Raw genomic sequence first — 25,288 nt, forward strand, 5'->3', positions numbered from 1 at the left:
ATGTTTTTAAGATTCAGAAAATAACAAGAGATTTGAAGTTTTCTATGAGGTTATACTCACAATTTTGTGAACACATGACTTTTAAAAAATGTAATAATGGGGAGCAAAACTGGTATGATTGGTGATCTTAAACTATTTTTCTAAATTGTTACTATTTTAAACTATTTTTTCTAAATTAAATATGCTCATTTAAAAGTATTTGAAAAGTGTGGAAAGTATAAAAAAAACAGATTAAGTCAAACACCATAAATATTCTTTCATAGTGTCTTCTAATTCTTTTGTAGGACCATACTTATAATTCTGTATCCTTCTGCTATATGCTTAATATTCTATCTAAATATAAATACTGTATTATATTATTGTAAACTAGAGGCCTGATGCACAAAATTTGTGCAAGGGGCTCGGCCCTCGCAGCCCCAGCTTCATCCGGAAGGTTGTCTGGAAGGTCGTTCGGCTGTCTAATCTAATAAGCATATTATGCTTTTATTATTATAGATATTTCATAACAAATATATCCAAAGGCTACACAATATTCCATTTAATATTCCACAGTACCACAAATTAATCATTCTCTTAATATTAGATATGTACACTGTTTTTAATTCCTCTTTTTGTATAATGTTGCTTTAGTGGGTTTATTATATGCATGTTGGACCAGTGATAAGTGAAAGTTAAGATCTGTAACATCATGTGATATTGTCAAATGACTGAGATAAACTTTCGAAAGACAGGATTATAAATAAGGCTGGTATATTGGTGTCACTTCTATTGTACTCTATGTATAACTATTGAAGGTATTAAGATGTCAGTGATATTTTTCAATTATGGCTTATTAAATACTAGTGGCCCAGTGCACAAATTTCATGTACATTAAAAGGGGATTAATTAGACGAAATGTTTTATAATATTGCTATTTGCCCTTTCTCTATAATAGAAGTGCCAGAGATGAAAGAAAATTAGTAAAAAGTATATGAAAATCTTCCTCCTGTCAGAGTCTGGGGCGCACTGCGGGACCAAGTCAAGTCCCCACCCACCAGTGGTATCTCAAAATCACACTAAACCCAGAACCAGCTGGCTCCATCCCCATTGGGCTAGATCCAGACCTGGCTGGCCCAACCCCGTCAAGCCCCGCCAGGTGGGGGGCATGGCCTCAGGTTGCCTGGCCTGGCGCCAGGGCAAGGGGTGCAGCCTGAGGTCCCCCGGGCTGGGGTGGGTGGCATACCTTGAGGTACCCCATCAAGCCCTGCGGGAGGGGGGTGTGGCCTCAGGTCCTCCAGCCCAGTGCCGGGGTGGAGAGTGTGGCCTGAAGTCCCCTGGCCCTGCACCAGGGCGAGGGGCACAGCCTGAAGGCCCCCATCAAGCCCCGCCAGGCAGGGGGTGCAGTCTCAGGTCCCTTGTCAAGCCCCACCAGGCAGGGGGTGCAGCCTCAGGTCTCATGGCCTGGCACTGGAGTGTGGGGCATGGCCTCAGGTCCCCTGGCCTGGTGCCGGGGCGGGGGGCATGGCCTGAGATCCCCCATCCCGGTGCTGGGACGGGGGGGTGCGGCCTGAGGTCCCCTGTCAAGCCCTGCCGGGTGGGGGGCATGGCCTAAGGTTTCCCAGCCTGGCACTGGGGTGGGGGGCCACGGCCTGAGGTCCTGCGTCAAGCCCTGCCAGGCAGGGGGCGCGGCCTGAGGTCCCCCGTCAACTCTGCCAGGTGGGGATGTGGCCTGAGGTCCCCTGTCAAAGCCCTGCTGGGCAGAGGGTGCGGCCTGAGGTCTCCCAGTCTGGTGGGGCTTGATGGGGGACTTCAGGCTGTGCCCCTCGCCTGAAGGGGCATGGCCTGAGGTCCCCTGTTAAGCCCCACCATGCGGGAGGTGCAGCCTCAGGTCCCTGCTGATTGCTCATTAAGGCTCATTATGGGAACTTGGCCTCCTCTGTGGGTGCAGCCATCTTGTCTGTTACTACATGACAGTCAATTTGCATATTCCTGCTTTATGAGATAAGATTATGAGTAATATTTAAAAATTTATGGATTATTCTCAGAATGTATTCCTATCGTATTATAAACACACTGAGAGAAACATCTTTGTGCACAAGTCTTTGTGTATAGTCTGCACTTTTCCCCTTAGAACACAGTCTGAAATGTATTATTTTGTCAAAAGTCAAGTCAATTTCTTAAAAGGTTGCAATAATTAACATTAAAAAATCAACATAGAAATATTAAAACCTATTTCTTTGAATGCATACCAACACAGAATACTTTTAAAATTCTTTGTTAATATGATGGATAATCGAGTACTTTAAAAGTGTCTATATTTAATGAGTTTGGTGTAATATTTTTTTTTCCATTTGTTTATCAGCTATCCATGATATTCTATGTGTTGCTTGATCATGCCCTTTGCCCACATATTTTGGGAGTCACTTAAAAATATTTGTATATTAGGGACATTATGTATTAATCTGTCCTATTTTACTGCTAATTTCCACCCATTTTGTAGCGTGTCATTTTATTTTTAAAATATATTGTTAAGGATAACCTTCCACCTACTCTCAAACATTATCACTATAGAACACTTGTAAATACACAAAATTAAAAATTACCCCAAATAACCACTGGAACCACTTAATACTTTGGTGTATCTCCTTAAATCTTTGAACTTTTTTAAAAATTAGGATGAGAAAAGTTTTAAATTTGCATATAATTAAATAAAGCCGTCAGCCTTTTATTACTTTTTAAATCATATTTAAATTTAAACATTTATTCCTATTTAAAAATTCATTCGCCTACTCTTATTACTTATGATTTAAAAATATTTATTTATTTAGGTCATTGTTTTTATGTACAGTTTGAGGTGAGAATCCAGATGATGTTTTATTGAGTTGTAAACTTGGAACCTCTATGGTTTTGCAAACCAATGTCACCCCAATAAATTCAATTAAAAAAAATACCTCTTAACCAAGTATCGACACTTCCTATTTTTCACTTTATGTTGTAGTGAATATAACTGCTTAAGGCTTCCTTGAAGAGATCAAGTTGTTCTATGCCCTCATGTCTTTCCTCATGCTGTTCCATTCACCCTAGAGTATTTTTTCTGTCATATTCTCTTGGCTACCTCTAATTTATCCAAGATTCAAACCAACTGCCCTTTCCTAAACCAAATCTTCTGGGAAATGCATGTTGGGCTAAGTGCATTTCCTTTGTGCTATTTTAGGACTGTAAACTAACCTCTATTTTAGTACTTATCCTATTATGTGGAAATGATTTGCTAATGTGTTACCTATATTTCTAATACCTGTGAACTCTTCATGTGTTAATGAGCCCCTCAGCATTCAGCACAGCACTTCACTACTGATTTGTAACATTGTCCTCATCAAATATTAAAATCTTCTATATATTTTTCTGTTCCACATATCTGTATGTCTATATTTGGATCAGTGTCACAGAATTTAATTGTTCTAACTTTATTATCCCTTTTAAATTCTAGTAACATTATATTTTATGCCAGGTTAAAAATATTAAGCTTTTTTTCCTGCTCATTCATATTTATCATTAGAATAATTATTCCAAGCCCCTATACCCAATTTATACTAGGAAATAGGATTGGGTTAAATCTAATACATTAATTTTAAAAGTATTCGCCTTCTATTTATTTATTTATTTATTTATTTATTTATTTAAATGTGTTTTTATTGCTTTGAGAGGGAGAGGAAGGGGGAAGGAGAGAGAAAGAAACATCAATGTGAGAGAGAAACATCAATTGACTGTCTACTGGGAATTAAGACCAAAACCAGGCATGTGTCCTGACCAGGAATTGGACCAGTGACCTTTTGATGGATGGAAGGAACCCCAACCAACTGAGCCACAGAAGCCATGGCTTTATTTATTTATTTTCAAAAAATAATTATTTAATTTTCAGTCTTCTATTTAGATAATAATTTTCTTTTCTACTTAAGTTAGTTTCTAAATTGCTTAGCAAATTTTTGAAATTTTGATCATATTTTTCTTCTTATTGAAGGCAATTTTATACAGTTGTGCACTGTACAAATCCAGGAGTACGATATGCATCAGTTTTGCATTGATTGGACTTTTTTTTCCAAATGTGATTAAATTCTAGATTAGAGATCAGCAAACCTTTTCCTAAAGGGCCAGATAATAAGTTATTTTAAGGTGTGGGTCATGTGGTCTCTGTCACATATGTCAACTTTGCTGTTGTAGTAAGAAGAGAGACATATGTATATGTGAATGGTTATAGATGTGTTTCAACACAACTTTATCTACAAAAGGAAGTGACTGACCGGAGGGCAATAATTGCATATAGATTCACAGTTTTGCCTACATACTTCTAAAGGAATCTAAGGTTGTCATGAAGATTTTAAGATAGGTTCTGATTAGAGCTGAACTGGGTATGTGTTTGATTTTCCTCTCACCTCTCTCAGTCTCCTCTTCAGTTCATTCCTCTTCTATGAACATTTATTAAATGTTGACTTTTTTTTTTAAAGCTCAGATCTTTTTCTTCTCTCACTCCAATATTCTCTCCCTAGGTCAATGACTCCAATATTTTAACTTCAGTGTATTCCTCTGCTCTGAGTTCCATATCTAATTTTCAACTTCACATTTGTCGAAGACACCTCAAATCTAACATAGCTAAACTGCACTTATAACCTGCCATTATCAAACCTAGCTTTCTGTTATTTCCAGTTTTAGTAAATGATATTATTATCTCAAAAATTCTTCAAGCCAGAAATGTAGGAATTGTACTTCACATACAGGATATCTATCTCCTGTTGATTTTATCTCCTTTTGAATTTTTTTTTATACCTGTGCACTTCTTTTCTCTGCTAATCTAAAGGGTTCTGTCATCTCTTATTTTGCAACAGAAAGCAACACTCTTTTCCATTCTTGGCCCATTACAGTTTGAACTCTGCCTTGTGGTTTGAGTGATTTTAACAAAGTAATAATTGGGTCATAAACTAGTCCCATCCTTTCAATGGCATCCCTTTGTTCATAGGATAAAAATACAAATCCTTGTGAACATGGCTCATAAAGCTGCATGTATTTTGTCCCCTGCCTCCCTTCCCATCCTCATCTTGCACTTACTTTTATCTGACTCTGTGCCATAGCCATGTTGGCCTTTTTTTGATCTTTAAATAAATATGTAGTGCTTCTTCCCAGGTGCATGACTTCTCTCTAGAATGACATTTTCCTGTGTTTGCCTAAGTAACTACTATTCATCCTGGAGATCACAGCTCAATACTCCTTCTCATGGAAGCTTTTCCTACCCCCAGTAGGGTCTCTTCTAATTGAATTCCTGTACGTTAGAGCATTCATCTCACTTTTAAGTTATCCATTTATCTCTGTTATTAATTAATGTGTAATTCTATCATCAGACTGAAAACTCCACGGTTACCACTATAATCCACGTGCAGGTTCTTAATAAATATTTGTTGATTGAAGGAATGAATAATAAACTATCCAAATCCCAATACTTGTATAGCAATGGATAAACCAGTTTTGAATCTTGTTTAAGAAAAAGAGACAACTCTAATAGGTGTTGGCAATAGAAAAGTTGTAGTCTTCTATTTTATTATTCTCAAAATATAAGTATGTTTCAATATCTCTCCTGCATCCTTCATTTTAACAATTTACTTCTGTTCTTTTCTGTACTATGTCTTGGCCAGGAAGCTCAAATATATGAAACAAAACCTATTTTATACATTATAAATTTAATTATATTTTATTTACCAACCTCACTAACCCTATGACCTGGATGTCAATGTTTAGGTACTGTTAAGCCATTTAGTCATTTATGACTACAATAACAAGTCTTTTCTTGTATAAGGTTGAATATATTGTCTCTGCTGTTGTCATAGCTCTATTAACACATTTATTTTTATTTAAATGTGTTCTTTATTAAGACTAAATTCTCATCCCACTTCACTCCATCTAATATTACTGGATGAATGATTATATCACTGGGATATGAACTTTGGTCAATTTAAGTTTAATAAACATGCATTAAGTAGATATAATGTACCAGACATTATACCAGGAAAGAAGATTGATAAGAATAAATTTTTGACTTTTAGAATTTTCCACTTGTTACTAGCTAAAAAATTACGCAAAGGCCACCTGTAAACCATTGTGTCAACTGACGCTTAAGATCAACCCAGTAGCTTGAAAGACTATATTGTAAGTCTTAGAAGCTTGTTACAACATATTACATCTGATACCATCCCAGAAGAATGACTTCATAGGCAATAAAAAATAAATTATGAGAAACGAGGTGTGACAAGTCTTTTTCACAATTCATTTTCCATGGAAACTCTATAATTAAATTATATTTATCTAATTATGATGCAAGTTTTTGTATTATTGAAAAGTATAAAGATAAACTTACTGGTTCTCCTGCAAGTCCCCTGTCTCCAGTACTCCCAGGAGGTCCTTGTGAACCCTGAACAAACAAAGGCAAACTTGAAAAAAAAGTGATGCTTGAAAATGTTTTAGACAATTCCCTTACCTCAGCTTTCTTTTACAATTGTCCCACCTAACTTTTCTGTCTACTTCTATTCTTTCTTTTTCCTTTTGTGGTAAAATATACATAACATAAAATTCACCATTTTAACAATTTTTAAATGTACAGTTCCGTGGCTTTAAGTACATTCACACTGTTGTGCTATCATTACCACCATCTATCTTTAGACCATTTTATCTTTCCAAACTTAAACTCTATACTTATTAAATAATTGCTTATCTCCCTCCTCCATTCCTATGGCAACCAACATTCCAGTTTCAATGTCTGAATTTGACTACCTCATATAAGAACGAATATATTTGTTCTTTTGTGTCTGCCTTATTTTATGTAGCATAATGTCTTCAAGGCTTATCCATGTTGTAACGTGCGTTAAGACTTCCTTTCTTTTCAAGGTTGAATAACATTCCATAATATGTACATACTACATTTTGTATATTCATTTATGTGTCAGTGAACATTTGGGATTTCTACCTCTTGGCCACTGTGAATAATGCTCCTATAAACACTGTTGTACAAATATCACTTTGAGTCCCTACTTTCAATACTTTTAGATATATACCTAGAAGTGAAATTGATAGGTTAAATGGTAATTCTATCTTTAAATGTTTGAAGAACCACCAAATAGTTTTCTACTACAGCCCCACCATTTAACAACCCCATCGGCAATGCACAAGGATTCCAATTTCTCCACATTCTTGCCAACTTTGGTTAATTTCTATGTGCATGTGTGTGTGTTTCTTTTCTTTTCTTTTTTTAAAAATAATAATCATCCTAATGGGTAGGAAGTGGCATTTCATTGTGGCTTTGATTTTCATTTCTCTAATGACTAGTAATATTGAGCATCTATTCATGTGCTTACTGGCCATTTGTATATCTTCTTGGGAATAATGTCTATTCAAGTTCTGTGCCATTTTTTGGTCACATTTTTGTTGTGGTCAAGCTTTAGGAATTCTTTATATCTATGTGTATTTTTGTATTTAATTCCCTTCCTATACAGTGGCTAATAATTATGCATAATTATTTTAAATTTGGATTTTTAATAACTTTAATATTAACAAAAGTATTCTTATCCAAAAATAATATCCTTATAATGTGCTAAAAAGTATGGTTTATGCCCTTAAAACCTGCTAAAGCATAAGGATTTTAGGCCCTAAATGACCAAATTGGAGCCCTCCCACGTTTTATATCATGCCATCTATGCTCCATAAAATTGTCTCTTATATGTGGGGGTATATTCTAAAATGTTACATAAAACTCTAAATGAAATTCCAGGTCCTCTTTGATTCTCCTATTCAAAGATTCACTGAGCATGTACTGTGTACCAAACACTGATGACTACTAATCTATAATAATAAAAGCGTAATATGCTAATTAGACTGGACAGCCGAAAGACCTTCTGGACGTCATTCCAGACGTCTTTCTAGATGACCTTCTGGATGAAGCCATAGTGGTGGGGGCCAAGGCAGAGGTGGTTAGGAGTGCTCAGGCAGGCAGGCGAGCAGTTAGGGGTGATCAGGCAGGAAGGCAGAATGGTTAGGGCAATCAGGCAGGCAGACGAGTGGTTAGGGGCAATCAGGCAGGCAGGCAGAGTGGTTAGGGGTGATTAGGCAGGCAGGCAGAGGTGGTTAGGGGTGATCAGGCAGGCAGATAAGCAGTTAGGGGCAATCAGGTAGGCAGGCGAGTGGTTAGGGGCATTCAGGTAGGCAAGCAAGTGGTTAGGGGTGATCAAGCAGGCAGGTGAGCAGTTAGGGGTGGTGATCAGGTAGGCAGGCAAGTGGTTAGGGGTGATCAGGCAGGCAGGCAGGTGAGCGGTTAGGAGCCAGCGGTCCCAGATTGCAAGAGGGATCCTAGATTACGAGAGGGTGCAGGTCAGGCTGAGGGACTTCCCCCCACTCCCGTGCATGAATTTCATGCACCAGGCCTCTAGTGATATATAAAATACTGCCCTTGTCTATTTGAAATCTGCCTCCTTTTTATTACTGGCCTTGGGAAAATTGGCAACTGTACAGTGGATCACAATTACTATTTATATTAAAACTAAAAGCTAAGAGAAAATATGATATTAGATTAGAAGTACAGGTATTCAAAATTTCTAGCCACATGCAATCTTCTAAGTTACAATCATTAATGCTATGTTTAGTTATGCATGGTTCTCCTGTTGGAGAAAGAAAGATACATAAAATCATGGACTTCCATCTGACTAAGACCCTGTTTCAGTAATGAAAATCATATGCTACACATTACTCCAGGCTCCTAAATTAAGTGACAGAATCAACATAAGGGTTCCTAACTGAAACACACAGTGAAAATTTATAACCTTAAATAATGTATGCTTAGTTTGCTTTGTAAAGTGTGTTTGCACACAGTATCAGCTTCATATATACTTTTAATGCTGTTAATGGTGCATAAAAGCTGTTTGGCAAAGCTATGAAATGACTTAAGTGGACTCTATTTTTATAGGAGATGAAGAAGAAAAGCAAAAGCTGGCACAAAATAAAAATTCCCTTTAAGGCTTTACAGATGCTACTGAAAAGACATTATTTGTAGTAGACCTCCTTGCTCCATGACTTGAACTCAGCAATTATGAATATGATGACCAGGACAATAATGACTGTTATGGTTGCAATTTATTGAGAACCTGTGCCAAACAAATAATAAACATCATTTGTTATAACAATAAAAAGTGTCTAATTTTAAAGATAGGAAAACTGAGGTCCTATAATCTGTGCAAAGTGGAAACAGCTAGTAAGTGGTAGAACCAATATTTGCCCTCCAATATGCTTGATCCAATGACATGCTCTTCCTCTATACCAAACTGCTTTCTACTGATTTCAATGAGGAATCATGCAATGCCTTTTCCCCTTTCAACAAATATATAGAGCATCCTCAAAGACTTTTTATGCAAATAAGCAAGGGACCATATAAATATTATTTCCATGGCTACACCTTGACTGGAGGATCATTAAAACTGTGTGCTTCATTATTCTGCTTCATTATCTGAAGAATGGGGAAAGAATAGAGTTAATACTACACACTTTTTGTATTATAAGAATTATGAAATAAACTTTTCTCAAGTATTTTGAGTTACTCCAGAGAAAATTCTATTTAAAGACCTGTTAAGGGTTCCCACTTCTAATATTGGCCAAATAGCTCCTATAAACCAACCTATATGCCTCTACACCTAGGAAAAAAATAATTTTTCAAAAATATCTGAAGGCCTTCAGGAAAGACCAAAAATAGGCAAAAACTAGAGTGGAGAGGTCTACACATAGAAGAAGAGAATGTCACTAGATGAGTTTCTGATTTTTTAATGACTTTTAGCCAGAAGGTAAGCCATATAGGATGTTTTTTAAAAGCAGGATAGAGACCTGTAGTCTCACTGGCATAGAGAACCAGAGGGCAGAATTTGGAGTGACGACAGCTCCTAGAAAATGATGGAAAAGAGAGAGTTAGAGAGAGGGAGCCCCAAAACCTGAGTATAAACTCTGCTTAAGTTTCTTGCTGATATTTGAACTATGTGATGGTGGAGCAGACTCCAAGCAGCCAAGCCAAGGCTAAAAAAAAAAAAACCCCAACAAAAAACAAACAAACAAAAAACTGAACAGAGATTTTCACCTACCACCGAGCCTAGAATCCAGCCAAATTAATTGCCAGCCGAATTTAAAAAAGAAATACTTTTCAAAGGATTATAATAGAATTTGCAGTCTCTGCAATGCATTATTCAAAATGTCCAGGATATAATTCCAAATTACTGAACAGAAAAATTCCTCTTATTCATAAGAAATGGCAATTAATGGGAACAAAACTCAAAATTACTCAGATGTTAGCTTTTCACATAAGAATTTTAAAGTAGCTATCCTAAATAGGATCATTAATGTAAATATATATATATGTGCTCATGAAGAATAAACAAATAGGAAATCTCAAAAAAAATTACAGAACTAAAAATTAAATATCTGACATAAGACTTAAAACTACAATATCATAAATAAAATTTCACTCAATAGGCTTAACAAGGGAGTAAAGAATGGTTGGGTTTATCCAATTAAAAAAAGAAAATTGGAAAAAGAAAGGTTGGAATATGAATATATAGAACCTCAGGGACCTAAGTGATGTTATCAAGTGTTTAACATGTATATTTAATTGGAATTTAAGAAGGAAAGAAGAGAGAAGAGAGGGTAAAAAAAATATCTGAAAAAACAAAGTTGAAAAATTTCCAATTTACTGAAAACACCAATTTACCCACATAAGAAGCTCAGCAAACCTCAAGCTCACTATATGCAAAAAACAACAACAAAACAAACAAAAAACAACAACAAAACCATCTAGGCGCATCATACTCAAATTGCTAAAAGTAAAAAAAAATAAATAAATAAAAAGAAAATCTTGAAAGCGGCCAGAAAAAATTGTTACATTATTTGTAGGGGAATAATGATAAAGATGTGTGGACTTCTCAGTAGAAATAATGGAGGTCAAAAGAAAAATGACATATCAATTTTTTCAGTGCTGAATAAAATCAAATAAAAGAAAATATCAACCCAGAATTTTATAACATGTGAAAATATCCTTCAAGAATGAAAATGAAATAGAGACATTCTCATAAACAAAACTAAGAGAATTAATCAGTAGCAGAACTTGACTATAAGAATCTAAAGGAAGTTCTATAGACTACAGAGAAATGACAAGATTTAGAAATGCAGGCCTACAGAAAGGAATGAAGAACACCAAAAATAATAAATGCATGGATAAATAAAATAACACTATTTTTTCTAACATCTCTAAAACACACATTTAACTTATTTATATTAAAGCAAAATTTTAACTTTACAATATGGGCTTTAACTTTGCAATATGGGATATATGTATAGCACAAACTACTGGATGTTAGTAAATGAGCTATATGTTTTCAGTTCCTTACAATTACTATAAGTATTATATGTGGTCCCCAACTTAACAATAGATCAGCTTACAACTTTTGACTTTACAATGGTATCAAAGTGATATGCATTCAGTACTTTGAATTTTTTTTTTATGCTTATATGCATGCATACAAGTCCTTTAGTTGATCTCTTACCCCCCTACCTCCTGCCCCCCAACCCTCCCCGGCCTTCCTGCTGCAGTTTGACAATCTGTTTGAGGCAGCTCTGCCTCTGTATCTATTATTGTTCAAAAGTTTATAATGGTCTCTATTATCCATGAATGAGTGAGATCATGTGGTATTTTTCCTTCATTGACTGGCTTATTTCACTTAGCATAATGCTCTCCAGTTCCATCCATGACGTTGCAAATGGTAAGCGTTCCTTCCTTTTTAGAGCAGCATAGTATTCCATTGTGTAGATGTACCACAGTTTTCTAATCCATTCATCTACTGATGGGCACTTAGGCTGTTTCCAGATCTTAGCTATGGTGAATTGTGCTGCTATGAACATGGGGGTGCATATATCCTTTCTGATTGGTGTTTCTGGTTTCTTGGGATATATTCACCCCTAGAAGTGGGATCACAGGGTCAAATGGGAGTTCCATTTTCAGTTTTTTAAGGAAACTCCATACTGTCTTCCATAGTGGCTGCACCAGTCTGCATTCCCACCAGCAGTGCACAAGTGTTCCTTTTTCTCCACATCCTCTCCAGCACTTGTCGTTTGTTGATTTGTTGATGATAGCCAGTCTGACAGGTGTGAGATGGTACCTCATTGTTGTTTTGATTTGCATCTCTCGGATGATTAGTGACTTTGAGCATGTTTTCATATGTCTCTTGGCTTTCTGAATGTCCTCTTTTGAAAGGTGTCTATTTAGGTCCTTTGCCCATTTTTTGATTGGATTGTTTATCTTCCTTTTGTTAAGTTGTATGAGTTCCCTATAAATTTTGGAGATTAGGCCCTTATCAGATATGACATTGGCAAATATGTTTTCCCACACAGTGGGTTTTCTCGTTGTTTTGTTGATGGTTTCTTTTGCTGTGCAGAAGCTTTTTATTTTGATGTAGTCCCATTTGTTCATTTTCTCTTCAGTTTCAAGTGCCCTAGGAGCTGTATCAGTGAAGAAATTGCTTCGGCATATGTCTGAGATTTTGTTGCCTTTGGATTCTTCTAAAATTTTTATGGTTTCCTGTCGTACGTTTAAGTCCTTTATCCATTTTGAGTTTATTTTTGTGTATGGTGTAAGTTGGTGGTCTAGTTTCATTTTATTGCATATATCTGTCCAATTTTCCCAACACCATTTATTGAAGAGACTATCTTGGCTCCATTGTATGTTCTTGCCTCCTTTGTCAAATATTAATTGAGCATATTGGTTCGGGCCGATTTCTGGGCTCTCTATTCTATTCCATTGATCTATATGCCTATTCTTGTGCCAGTACCAGGCAGTTTTGAGAACAGTGGCTTTGTAATACATCTTGATATCTGGTATTGAGATCCCACCTACTTTGGTCTTTTTCAGGATTGCTGCAGCTATTCGAGGTCTTTTTTTATTCCAGATGAATTTTTGGAGAGTTCGTTCTAGATCTCTGAAGTATGCCGTTGGTATTTTAATGGGAAGTGTGTTGAATTTATAGATTGCTTTGGGTAGTATGGACATTTTAATGATGTTGATTCTACCAATCCATGAACACGGTATGTTCTTCCATCTGTTTATGTCTTCCTCTATATCTTTTTTCAACATCCTGTAGTTTTCTGAGTAGAGGTCTTTTACCTCTTTAGTTAAGTTTATTCCTAGGTAGCTTAATTTTTTTGGTGCGATGGTAAACGGGATTGTTTTTATAATCTCTCTTTCTGAAAGTTCACTATTGGTGTATAGAAATGCCTCGGATTTCTTGGGGTTAATTTTGTATCCTGCTACATTGCCAAATTCATGTATTAAGTCCAGTAGCTTTTTGATGGAGTCTCTAGGGTTTTGTATGTATAATATCATGTTGTCTGCAAATAAGGACAGTTTTACTTCCTCTTTTCCAATTTGGATGCCTTTTATTTCTTCTTCTTGCCGAATTGCAATGGCTAACACTTCCAGTACTATGTTGAACAGGAGTGGTGAGAGGGGGCATCCCTGTCTTGTTCCTGTTCTTAGGGGAAATGGTGTTAGTTTTTGTCCATTGAGTATGATGTTGGCTGTGGGCCTGTCATATATGGCTTTTATTATGTTGAGGTATGATCCTTCTACTCCCACCTTGCTGAGAGCTTTTATCAAAAATGGGTGTTGAATTTTGTCAAATGCTTTTTCTGCATCAATTGATATGACCATGTGGTTTTTTTCTTTCAATTTGTTTATGTGATGTATCACGTTTATTGATTTGCGGATATTGTACCATCCTTGCATCCCTGGGATAAATCCTACTTGGTCATGGTGTATGATCTTTCTGATGTACTGCTGGATCCGATTTGCTAAGATTTTGTTGAGGATTTTGGCATCTATGTTCATGAGGGATATTGGCCTGTAATTCTCTTTCATTGTGTTGTCTTTACCTGGTTTTGGTATTAGGGTGATGCTGGCTTCATAGAATGAGCTTGGAAGTGTTCCTTCCTCTTGAATTTTTTGTAGTAGTCTGAGGAGGATAGGTTTTAGTTCTTCCTTGAATGTTTGGTAAAACTCCCCTGTGAAGCCGTCTGGTCCTGGGCTTTTGTTTGCTGGAAGCTTTTTGATGACTGCTTCAATTTCTTCCATAGTTATTGGCCTGTTGAGATTTTTAGATTCTTCCTGATTGAGTTTTGGAATGTTGTATTTTTCTAGGAATTTGTCCATTTCCTTCATGTTGTCTAGTTTGTTGGAGTAGAGCTGTCCATAGTATTTTTTAACAATCATTTGTATTTCTGTGGGGTCTGTTGTTATTTCGCCTCTATCGTTTCTGATTTTGTTTATTTGGGTCCTCTCTCTTTGCTTCTTGGTGAGTCTGGCTAGAGGTTTGTCAATCTTGTTTATCCTTTCAAAGAACCAGCTCTTGGTTTCATTGATTTTCTGTATTGTTTTTTTGGTCTCTATGTCATTTATTTCTGCTCTAATCTTTATTATCTCCTTCCTTCTGCTCACTCTGGGGTTTTCTTGTTGCTCTCTTTCTAATTCTTTGAGTTGTAGAGTTAGATGATTTACTACCATTTTTTCTTGTTTGTTGAGATAGGCCTGTAGAGCTATAAACTTCCCTCTCAGGACTGCTTTCATTGTGTCCCATAGGTTTTGGATTGTTGTGTTTTCATTGTCATTAGTTTCCAGGATGTTTAGAATTTCTTCTTTGATTTCATTGGTAACCCAATCAATATTTAATAGCATGCTATTCAGCTTCCAGGTGTTTGAGTATTTTGGGTTGTTTTTATTGTAGTTTATTTCTAATATTATGCCGTCGTGGTCTGCGAAGACGCTTTTTATGATTTCAATCTTCTTGAATTTGGGGATACTTTGCTTGTGACCCAATATATGGTCTATTTTTGAATATGTCCCATGAGCACTTGAGAAGAACGTATATTCCCTGGCTTTGGGGTGAAGTGTTCTGAAGATGTCTATTAAGTCCATCTGATCTAGTGAGTCATTTAGGATTGCTGTATCTTTGCTGATTGTTTGTCTATAGGACTTATCCAGTGCTGTTAGTGGTGTATTAAAGTCCCCTACTATGACTGTATTGTTGTCGATCTCTCCTTTGATATCTTCCAGGAGTTTTTTTATGAATTTGGGTGCTCCTGCATTGGGTGCATATATGTTTACCAGGGTTATATCTTCTTGTTGTATTGATCCCTTTAGTATTATGAAGTGGCCTTCCTTATCTCTTGTTATGGCCTTCACTTTGAGGTCTATTTTGTCCGATATAAGTATTGCTACCCCAGCTTTCTTTTCCTTTCCATTTGCCTGAAAGATATTTTTCCATCCTTTCACTTTCAGACTGTGTGAGCCCCTTCTAATGAGGTGGGTTTCTTGTAGACAGCAGATGTATGGGTCATGTTTTTTTATCCATTCAGCCACTCGATGTCTTTTGTTTGGAGCATTTAGTCCATTTACGTTTAAAGTTATTATTGAAAGGTACTTGTTTGTAGGCATTTCTGTTTTTGTGTGGCTGTTTTCTTTCTGAGCTTTTTATTTCTTCTTTTTATACCAGTTCCTTTAGCATTCCTTGCATTGCTGGCTTGGTGGTGGTAAACTCCCTTAGCCTTTTTTTGTCTGTGAAGCTTCTTATTTCCCCTTCAAGTTTGAATGATAGCCTTGCTGGATAGAGTATTCTTGGATTCAGTCCTTTGCTTTGCATCACTTTGTAAATTTCCGTCCATTCTTTTCTGGCCTGATGTGTTTCTGTTGAGAAATCATTTGACAATCTAATGGGAGATCCCTTGTATGTAACTTTCCGTCTCTCTCTTGCAGCCTGTAAGATTCTCTCTTTGTCATGAACATTTGCCATGGTAATTATGATGTGTCTTGGTGTGGGTCTTTTCGGGTTCACCTTGTTTGGGACTCTCTGGGCTTGTGTGACTTTTTTCTTCCCCACCTCAGGGAAGTTTTCTGATATTATTTCTTCTAATAGGTTTTCTAATCCTTGTTCATCCTTCTGTTGATCTGGTACCCCTATTATTCGTATGTTGTTTCGTTTCATGTTGTCCCAAAGCTCCCTTAGGCTCTCCTCCTGTCTTTTCATTTTTTTCTCCAATTGCAGTACAATTTGGGTGTGTTTTGCTTCCTTGTCTTCTAATTCACTAATTCGGTCCTCCGCTTCACCCAGTCTACTGTTGATACTTTCAATGGAGTTTTTCATTGCAGCTATATCACTCTTCATTTCTTCTTGGGTCTTACTTAAGTTGTTGATTTTTTCATCTGTTTCTTCTAGCTTCTTCCATATGTTATCGATTTTTTCATCTGTTTCGTCTTGCTTCTTGCAGAGGTTGTCGATTTTTTCCTCCATCCGGTTTATGCACTCTAGGACCCTTATTCTGAATTCTTTATCTGTCATGTTGCATGCCTCTGTATTACTTAGCTGCTTTTCTGGAGAGTCCTCCTTCTCTTTCCTTTGGGGGTTTCTTTGTCTACCCATGTTTGATCTCACTGACATATCTAGACATTGAGTCGTTCAGTGGCTGCTCCCTTGGTGGCAGTGACTCCTTGGTCTGTGGTTGCTCTTCGGGCGGTTGCGGTAGCAGCTGCTCTTCAGTTGGCAGCAGCTCCTCTGGTGGGTGCTGTTCACAGCTGCGGTGGCTCTTCTGGCTGGTGGGGCAAGGTTTCACGTACAGCTGCTGTTCCTCAGCAGAGGGTGTGGTGCTCAGGAGGTTGCTGTTGCTTGGATCTGCTGCGTTGATTTAAAGGCACAAAATACAACACAACAAGGCACCACGTACCAGGCACTATACACAAATATATTCACGATATTAATAACCCCAAATAAAGGTGACCACCTGAATTAAGAGAATTAGGGGATAAGGAAGAAGGAAGAGAAAAAGATAAAAGAGAAAAAAGAAAAGAAAAGTAGGGACCAAAAAAAGGAGTGCAAAAATGAAATTGGGAAAAAGGAGGGGGGAAAATAAAAGCGAGATAAGAAAAGAAAAGAAAAAAAAAAGAGCGAAAAGAGAGAATGAAGTGGAAGAGGGGAAGAGACTTTTTTATATGAGGAGAATACTCCTATAGAACAGCCATTAATCCTAACAAATTCCAGCAACAGCTCCCTGGAGATGAATGCAAACTAGAAACAACCAATAATATAACGATGAAAATAGAATGGAGAACACTAATCCCAAAATAAAATAAAGAGAAAATAAAATGGCACTTAAAAAAAAATGGTAAAATGGTAGCAGTAATAATACTGGTTAAAAATAAGAAGGTAGTAATTAAAAGGGTAAAATCAGGTGATGGAAAAAAGAAGAGAAAAAAAAAGAAGAAAAGAAAAAAAAAATAAATAAATAAATAAAAAAAAAAAATAAAAAAAAATAAAAAAAAAAATTGGTTTATTAGTTAAAAGGTGAAAAAAGAAAAAAAAAATATTGCAGTAGTGAAGGTCCTTCGGTTCTTCTATTCTTCAGTGTGGCTCGCCTTAGACCTGCCAGGTATTCAGGAGGGTGTTGAGTTTCCCTGCGATACACTGTTCCTCTGTGTTGTAAACCACAGTCCTTATTTTAAAGCAAGCCGCATTTGTTTCCCAGACTGCCTTATTTTGTGTTTAGCAAAGAGTCAGTTTGTGGGTCAGCCTCTGGGTGGCAGTGCTCTGGGGTTGGCCTCTGAGGCTATAGGGCCTCTCTGTCCAGTGGGAGTTCACTGCCCAGAGCTGGCTGCGTAATAGTTACCAGTGCTGTGTTGTTGCTGGGATTAGTACTTTGAATTTTTAACTTTTTCCTGCCTAGCAATATGCAGTATGATATCCTCTCATAATGCTGGGCAGCATTGTGTCAGCTCCAGTCAGCTATGCAGTCATGAGGGTAAGCAAGCAATATTCTATAGTGTATTCACCGTGTTAGATGATTTTGCCCAACTGTAGGTAACCTAAGTGTTCCAAACCTGGTTAAGGTACACTAGGGTAAGCTATCATGTTTGGTAGGTTCGGCGTATTTTCAGTTTACAATATAACCCATAATCCCATTGTAAGTTGAGGAGCAACGGTATTATATTCACTCTAAGTAGGCTATGGAAAGTTAGCATGTATACTGTAATCCTTAAACCAGGGACGGCAAACTACAGTCAAATCTGGACCATCACTTGTTTTTTCAAATGTAGTTTTTTTGAAGCAAAGCCATATTAATTCCTTTACATACTGTCTGTGGCTGCTTTCAAACTATGATGACAGAGCTGAGTAGTTGTGACAGAGAATATACAACCCCCAATGCTTAAAATATTTTTCTGGCATTTCACAGAAAAAGTTTGCTCACTTTTGACATAAAATAACCACTTAAAAATAACAATGAGAAGTATAGCTAAAAAGCCAATAGTTAAATTAACATGGCGTTCTCAAAATTATTCAAGACCAAATGAAGGTATTGAACAAAAATACCACACCACTACAAAGGAAAACAACTATAAAATGGTAGACCTTAATGCGACCATATCAATTATTACATTAAATGGACATGGGCCAAATACTAATTAAAAGACAGAGATTATCCAAATGAATAAGAATGCAAGACCCAAATATAAGACACTCACTTTAAATATTAAGACACAGATGGCTTGAAAGTAAATGAATGGAAAAGATATCGTCTTGAACCAGCAAGCGTAAGAAGGTTGGAAAGACATCAAATAGATTTCAAAACAAACAGTATGACCAGGAATAAAAAGTATTACCAGTGATATAGAGGAACATTTTATAATGATAAATGGATCAGTTGATCAGGGAGACATTATAATCATAAATGCAAATACTTTAAAACAGAGTTTCAAATACATAAGCAAAATTTGACAGAATTAAAGAGAGAAATAGAGAAAAATAAAATCATAGTTGATTTAACTTCCTAATCTCATTAACTGAAAAGAATGGCTAGATAAAAATAATGTACAATTTGTTATAGTTTGTACAAGACTTAGAAAACTAAAAACAGTTACTCAGATTTTATCACTTTAATAACACAATGGATCATAGCCATTCCCCTTAATTTTCCCCTTGAGAGAGATCTATGTGTGGAAACAATTTTGGCCCATAGAAAAATATACTTTCTCTTGGTTATCTGAACTACCAAAGTGCTAAATGTGTTACCAATTTTCATGTAATATCTAGTTTTAGAATTGTGACAAGTTAGAGATATTTTTGTTTTACAGATGAGGAAAATATGATCCAGAGAGCTAACCAATTTAACCAAGACTATACATATAGCTAAAAGGAACATGCACTACTAGAACAAAGGTCAATCTGACCTCCAATCTATTTTACATATTTTTATTTCATAGCACTGTCAGCTTATTGACAGTGGGTAAATGACTAGAGACACTGAGATTACTGTGCAGGATCAAAGAAATAAATCTTTAGGACTCTCTGGACTTCTTGAATGTATTGATACTAGCTTTCTTAAGATCTCAAAGTCTATTTCAGTTCAATCAAGAAGAAGGAGACAGTGTAGGTATAGAGTTAAGTAAACCTCAACAACTATTTCAAACTCATGATTTAATATCCAACCCATATCATCCACTAAAGCAATTTACTCTTCCAATCATCTATCAAACTTGCTTCCCATAAGCTATGGTTACAAAGTGGCTCTAGCGAATTTTATATTTGACTAGAGGCCTGATGCACTGGTGGGGTCCCTCAGCCTGGCCTGTGCCATCTCACAATCCAGGACCTCTCAGAGGATGTCCGACTGCTGGTTTTGGCATGATCCCCTCAGGGATTCGGCTGAAACCAGCAGTCCAACAACCCCCGAGGGATATAGCAATGCAGAAAGTGACAGGCAGCTAGGGAGGAGCCCAAGCTAGGGCTGGGTGCCACTCCTGCACATCCCAGCCCTGCTGCGCCTGGCCCTGCCATAGCTCAGTAGCACTGCCGCCAGGTGGGAGAGGCTGTGCTGCCAGAGCTGTGTGCTCCAGCCATAAGCCAGGCTTCTGGCTGAGTGCTGCTCCTGCTGTGGGAGCACACTGACCACTAGAGGGCAGCTCCTGCATTGAGCGTCTTCCCCCTGGGGGTCAGTGCGCATTATAGCAACCAGTCGACCGGTCGTTCAGTAGTTCAGTCACTTAGGCTTTTATATATATACAGATTGAAGAAATCAAATCAAATTTTACATTTATCCAGAAATATCTGATAGGCTTGATGAACTTGATGAGCTACAAGTGTCTCCACTCATTACAACATATTCGCTTTGTATATGGCCTAGTAAAATGGAAAAAAAATCTATACAAACACCATTTACATTAATATATAAAAAACTCAGATGAGGAATATTAAAATTCAAAGAATATTCTTTGGGGATTACATCAACCAATAATACAATGTCACACAAAGGTTCTTCCCCTGAATACAGTCATTTTTCTCTTTTAGGTCTGATACTTTAGGTTTGTCCACTGTCAAATATAATGCCATTATGAAAACCAATAGGCAGGGGGCAGCAGAGTTCAATGAGGAGTAAGTAAATGTGACAGTGACAATTACTATGGCAGTTAAAACATTTTTCTCTTATCCTTCTTGGACTCTTCAGTTGGAGGCTATTAAAATATTATCTAATTCTATAATTTTAATTACATACACTTATGTGTATTACAAATCAAAACTTCATCATTAAAAATTATGATTTCAAATGAAAGTAATTAAAAATACCTATATACACTTAAGCTTATATGCTCAAAATTATATATATGTATGTCTGTGTACATATGTGTATATGTATCTTTCTACTTTCTTTAAAAACAGTTTTTCCCTCCAGTTAATGATGATAATCACAGAACTTGTTGCTTCTCAGGGAAAAAATGTATACTTCTGAAAAGATTTTTTATTATAGAAAATATCTACTGTTACATAATGTTAAAAACTCTCAGAGTAGTGCCATTGGAAAGCCTGATGACACACATATCTCCACACTGAAAGGGTCTAAAAAACAATCAAGTTGAAATAAAATGAAAGGCAAGAAGCCTCAAAGAAGTTACTTGTTATGTCAGCTTTATTAATATTCCATTATATTTACGTAATATCACATCCTTTTATTTTGAAATGGATTTTAGAGAAAAACTAACCATAACTAGAGTGAAAAGGTATCAACCACCAGTTTACAGATCTGTATAAACGAGGCTCAGAATAAATAAGCAATTTGCCCAAATTAAAACACTGACCTAATGACTGAAGAAAAGAACTTGTATTGTTAGTCCAACATACTTAATATTAAACAACAGTTGTGTCAGAGAGGAAAGCAGGCAAGTTTGTTCATTGCTGAATTTTAATTACTTACTGGTTTCCCTCTCTCTCCTCTCTCTCCAGGGTTTCCAGTCTTACCCTGCATAAGAAAGAAAATGCTTGGGTCAAGTAGCTTCCTCCCCAAATATTAACCACACACCAAAGAAAATGAAAGGTTTCAAGTGATTATCTTTAATGTGAAATGCTTTACTACTTACAGTAAGACCAGCAGGTCCTCTTTTCCCTTGATCTCCTTTTTCACCCTAAAAAAGTATCAATACTAACTGAGTTAATAAGATTGTAAATTACAGTGTTAAACATGCCAGCATACACTCACCTACAAAAAAAATCAGACATCATGCACACAGTTCAATACTAAATATTACATTTCTGTGTGTGAAAAAACTTTATGTATGTTCCTTATTTAGACTAAGAGAAAATGTACAGCCATACTTTTTAAAGGGCATGCCTCAGTTTTTAGACAGAATATATGGGCTCAAAGTAACAACTGTATGTGAAATCAGGAAGCTCAGTGATTACCTTGGCACCCTGTGTACCTTGTTCCCCAGAGAGACCATCTGTTCCTCTTGGTCCCTAGAGATGGAAAAAATGCCCTGTTGTTAATTTCAAATGTTCCATTTTTACTGTTATGCATCCTTACTAATGAAGACATTCTTCTTTAGTTGATGAACTTCTTGTTCCTTGCCATAACCACATAAAAGAATACAACTGGGTATAAGTATAAACCCATTTGCGTGAGAGAATCAAACTCGTGTTTTCAAGATTGAATACCAAATAGTAAATCAGGTGACCACAAAAATAACTGATTCAGTTGTCGAGGTAGCTAAAGTATAGGTTTGGTTCCTTGGGTATTTTGTTCACATTATCATCTACTCAGCAGTCAGTCAGGATTTATTCTAAAACAACTCTAAATTAATTTAAAGGCAGGGAGGGTGGGTGGGAAGAGATCAACCAAGGAACTTGTACGCATGTATGCATAATCCATGGACACAGACAATGGAATGAGGAGGGTGTAGGGTGGGGCAGGAGTGGAATGAAAAAAGATTGGTGGGGGGGGAGGGGGGTTTATGTAATATTTTCAGTAATAAAGATTTTAAAAAGAGTAAACAGTTCTAAAAAAATTAAATAAAAGTAGCTGGATTTTTTTTTTTTTTGTCCAAATAGTCTTCTTAGGTTTTATATTTTTGGAACAGCACTTTCTCTACTTATTAGAAAATGAGTGCTGATTGCACTGTACCTGCTAAGCACCTGCTTGACAATAGTCACTGGAAGACAGTAAGGACACAGGAAGGGGGAAAATGCTGCTGGGAATATTCATGTACATTTAAAACTTCTCAGCTAAGTTACTATCACATTATTCATTCAGTAATTAGTTGTGAAGAAGCATTAGGTGCAAAAGTTATTCTCTAACAAAATGACATTATGTCTCCCTGTCTAAATTATAACTGTCCTTGGATGATCTTGAAGTCATTTTCAAGGGAATTAATCCAATTCTACAACCATTAACTGAATGCCTACTGTAGACAAGGCTTTGCATGAAGTGTTATGTGGCTATACAGTTATAAGAAAGTTTCTCCATACGAAGCACAGAGAATGATGAGGTAAATTATATAAATGACTATAGTAAGAGACATGCATGTTAAGGACAAAAAGGAGTCAAGGGGTGAGGAACTTTCACATGTTTATAAATGGAATGAAGATATCATTTTTGACAGTGAGAGACAGTGCTCTTGAAAGAACTCTAGATAGAGATAGAGATAGGATAAGGAAAGGGTACAGAGGCAAGAATAAAGATACCCCAAATTTTAAAAAAAGTAATTTGGTTAGGTGAGCTATTGATTACATGTAGTATTTTTTAGTATTTCTATATTAAGAAACAATTGTGTAAAGACTGGGACTTAAAAAGTGAGGGATTGGAGTTTACATTTAAACCAATACATAATGAGGTGCTGAAATTCCTATACAAAACATTGATACAAATAACCCAGTACGACATGATGACTTGAAGGAGTCCTAGGCTTCAGCACCTTCTCTTGTACCCCACCTGAGGGCAGCTTAGTTTAGCTTCATTTAATTGAAAATCTGCACCCTATAATAGGACTTTCTTCCTGGGTGCTCTCAGGGTAACTGCATTCATTCTCTGATCCTCTTGGCCACATTCATGAGATTGGAGAAAAGACTCTCACTCCGTGAGGATCTATAGCTCCACAGGTCATACTAAAATTATAGCCACAGCTCTAACCCAACAATTTCTATCTGTATTTAGGTACTCCATGACCTGTCCCTCAATCTTTTTTATGCCCTATTTTCCCACAAAAGACTGCAAAACTAAATTACAGTCTTATTGTGTAGGACATTTAATGCCAAGTTGAAGAGTGTGGACTTATTTTAACAGGTGATTTTCCAAATGAAGGTTATTCCTTCAACCACATTTACCGAGTGCCTACTATAAGCCAGGCACTGTTTTAGGCCCAGAGGATATGGCAGGGAGAAGAGTCAAATCCTTGAATTCATAGACAAGCAAGTAAATATATAAAATTAAAGTATAAAATGATAATAGGTAGTCAATTGTAATGAAGAATAACAAAGGAGGGAGATTAAGGGACTAGCGAGAATCTAAGTGGGGAGCCCTATTTAGATTGGCTGGGCTGAGAAGTCTCTCAAAAGTGATCTGTGGGTAGGCACCTGAGGAGGTGAGATGGCAGGCTGTGCAAATAACTTAGGGAAGATCACTCAGGCAGAAGAAATAGCAGTTGCAGAGGTCCTGAGGTGGGGCGTGCTTGGAATGTTTGACAGTTAAGTAACCAATAATGATTTTTTGAAAAAGACAAATGAGACGGAGGAGACTAGACTTTGGGTGGGGAACACACGATAGAATATACAGAACTATTGCAAAGTTATATACATGAAGTTTAACCAATGTTACCCCAGTAAATATAGCTAAAGTAAATTAGTAAACAAACAAACAAACAAACAATGATGACAGGATGATTCTGGAATTTCCAGGGCAGAGGTCCTGAGGACCTGGTTCTCATAATCACCACCTTAAACATTCAGCACCCTGCATCGCATCTCTTTCTCTGGCACCTTCCATGTCTATTTTCCTTCCCTGCCTTTTAAGAAAACACTTTACAAAATCTTTTGGGATAATAAGAGAACGGTTGAGAGAGTATGAAAAAGAAAACAAGTAAAATCTAGACTGAAAATGTGTTCACTGGTATAATTAGGCTCTTAACTCCTCTGTAACCTGGAACTTTTGTCTTTCTTGGACATTTTGTTAGCAAGTAATGGGTAGAATAATGACAGCATTAATAATAAAAAACAAGGAAATGTACCTTTGTTTGGCATGGAGAGAGGGAATGGGGAGAAGATAATGAGTTTGACTATAGACAACCAATGTGGCAGATATCTCCAAGGTTCACGTTAGAGAGTTAGGAGCCACTGTGTCTAGGTTTAAATGGTAGCGGTCTCAAGGATAAAGGTTCAAAAGGCCCTCCCCCAAACACTGAACTGTAAATTTAGAATTTTTAAAGAAAGATTGTTTTATCCAAATGCGGTAAATAAGTCTCATTTCTTGGATAAGATCAGCTGAAGTGGCTGCCTCAATATAGATGCATATGTAGAAAAGGCTGCAGCTAGCTCAGGCAGGAAGTCTCATAATTAACCGCCAGTTTCTGCCTCAGCACACAGAGCATCTGCTGTCATTAGTGTGCTGATGAATGAGTACAACCCCCACTTTTTAAGATGAAGAAACTAAAGCCTGCAGATATACTTACATGATGAGTATATCATGTTGCCAGACTTACACGATGTTTAGGTACTCAAAGCCTTTGAATAATTGTGCTTTATGGAGTTTATAAGATTTTTCCAATGTCAAAAAGAAATCAAGGTTAATCTTGTTAGCAAGTGAATTCAAGCTGAAATAGAGGACCTGAAGTTTAGAAGAGGTTACAAAATGACTATTAAACATTCACAAGTAAAGAGCTGATTGGTATTAT

At 36.7% G+C, this 25,288-nt stretch overlaps 1 protein-coding gene across 1 annotated transcript in view; it reads right to left on the reverse strand.

Annotated features, from left to right (window-relative positions):
• COL24A1 (collagen type XXIV alpha 1 chain) overlaps positions 1–25,288 on the reverse strand; it is a 304,137-nt gene that overhangs the window by 115,229 nt on the left and 163,620 nt on the right. The window contains exons 28-31 of the mRNA XM_036348461.1: positions 21,810–21,863; positions 21,488–21,532; positions 21,325–21,369; positions 6,380–6,433 (exon numbers count right to left, since the gene is read on the reverse strand). Of these exons, the coding sequence (XP_036204354.1) occupies positions 6,380–6,433; positions 21,325–21,369; positions 21,488–21,532; positions 21,810–21,863 (198 nt within the window). The remainder of the gene's footprint in view (positions 1–6,379; positions 6,434–21,324; positions 21,370–21,487; positions 21,533–21,809; positions 21,864–25,288) is intronic.

Source organism: Myotis myotis, unplaced genomic scaffold, assembly GCF_014108235.1.
Source record: "Myotis myotis isolate mMyoMyo1 unplaced genomic scaffold, mMyoMyo1.p scaffold_m19_p_2, whole genome shotgun sequence".
Classification (NCBI taxonomy): Eukaryota; Metazoa; Chordata; class Mammalia; order Chiroptera; family Vespertilionidae; genus Myotis; species Myotis myotis.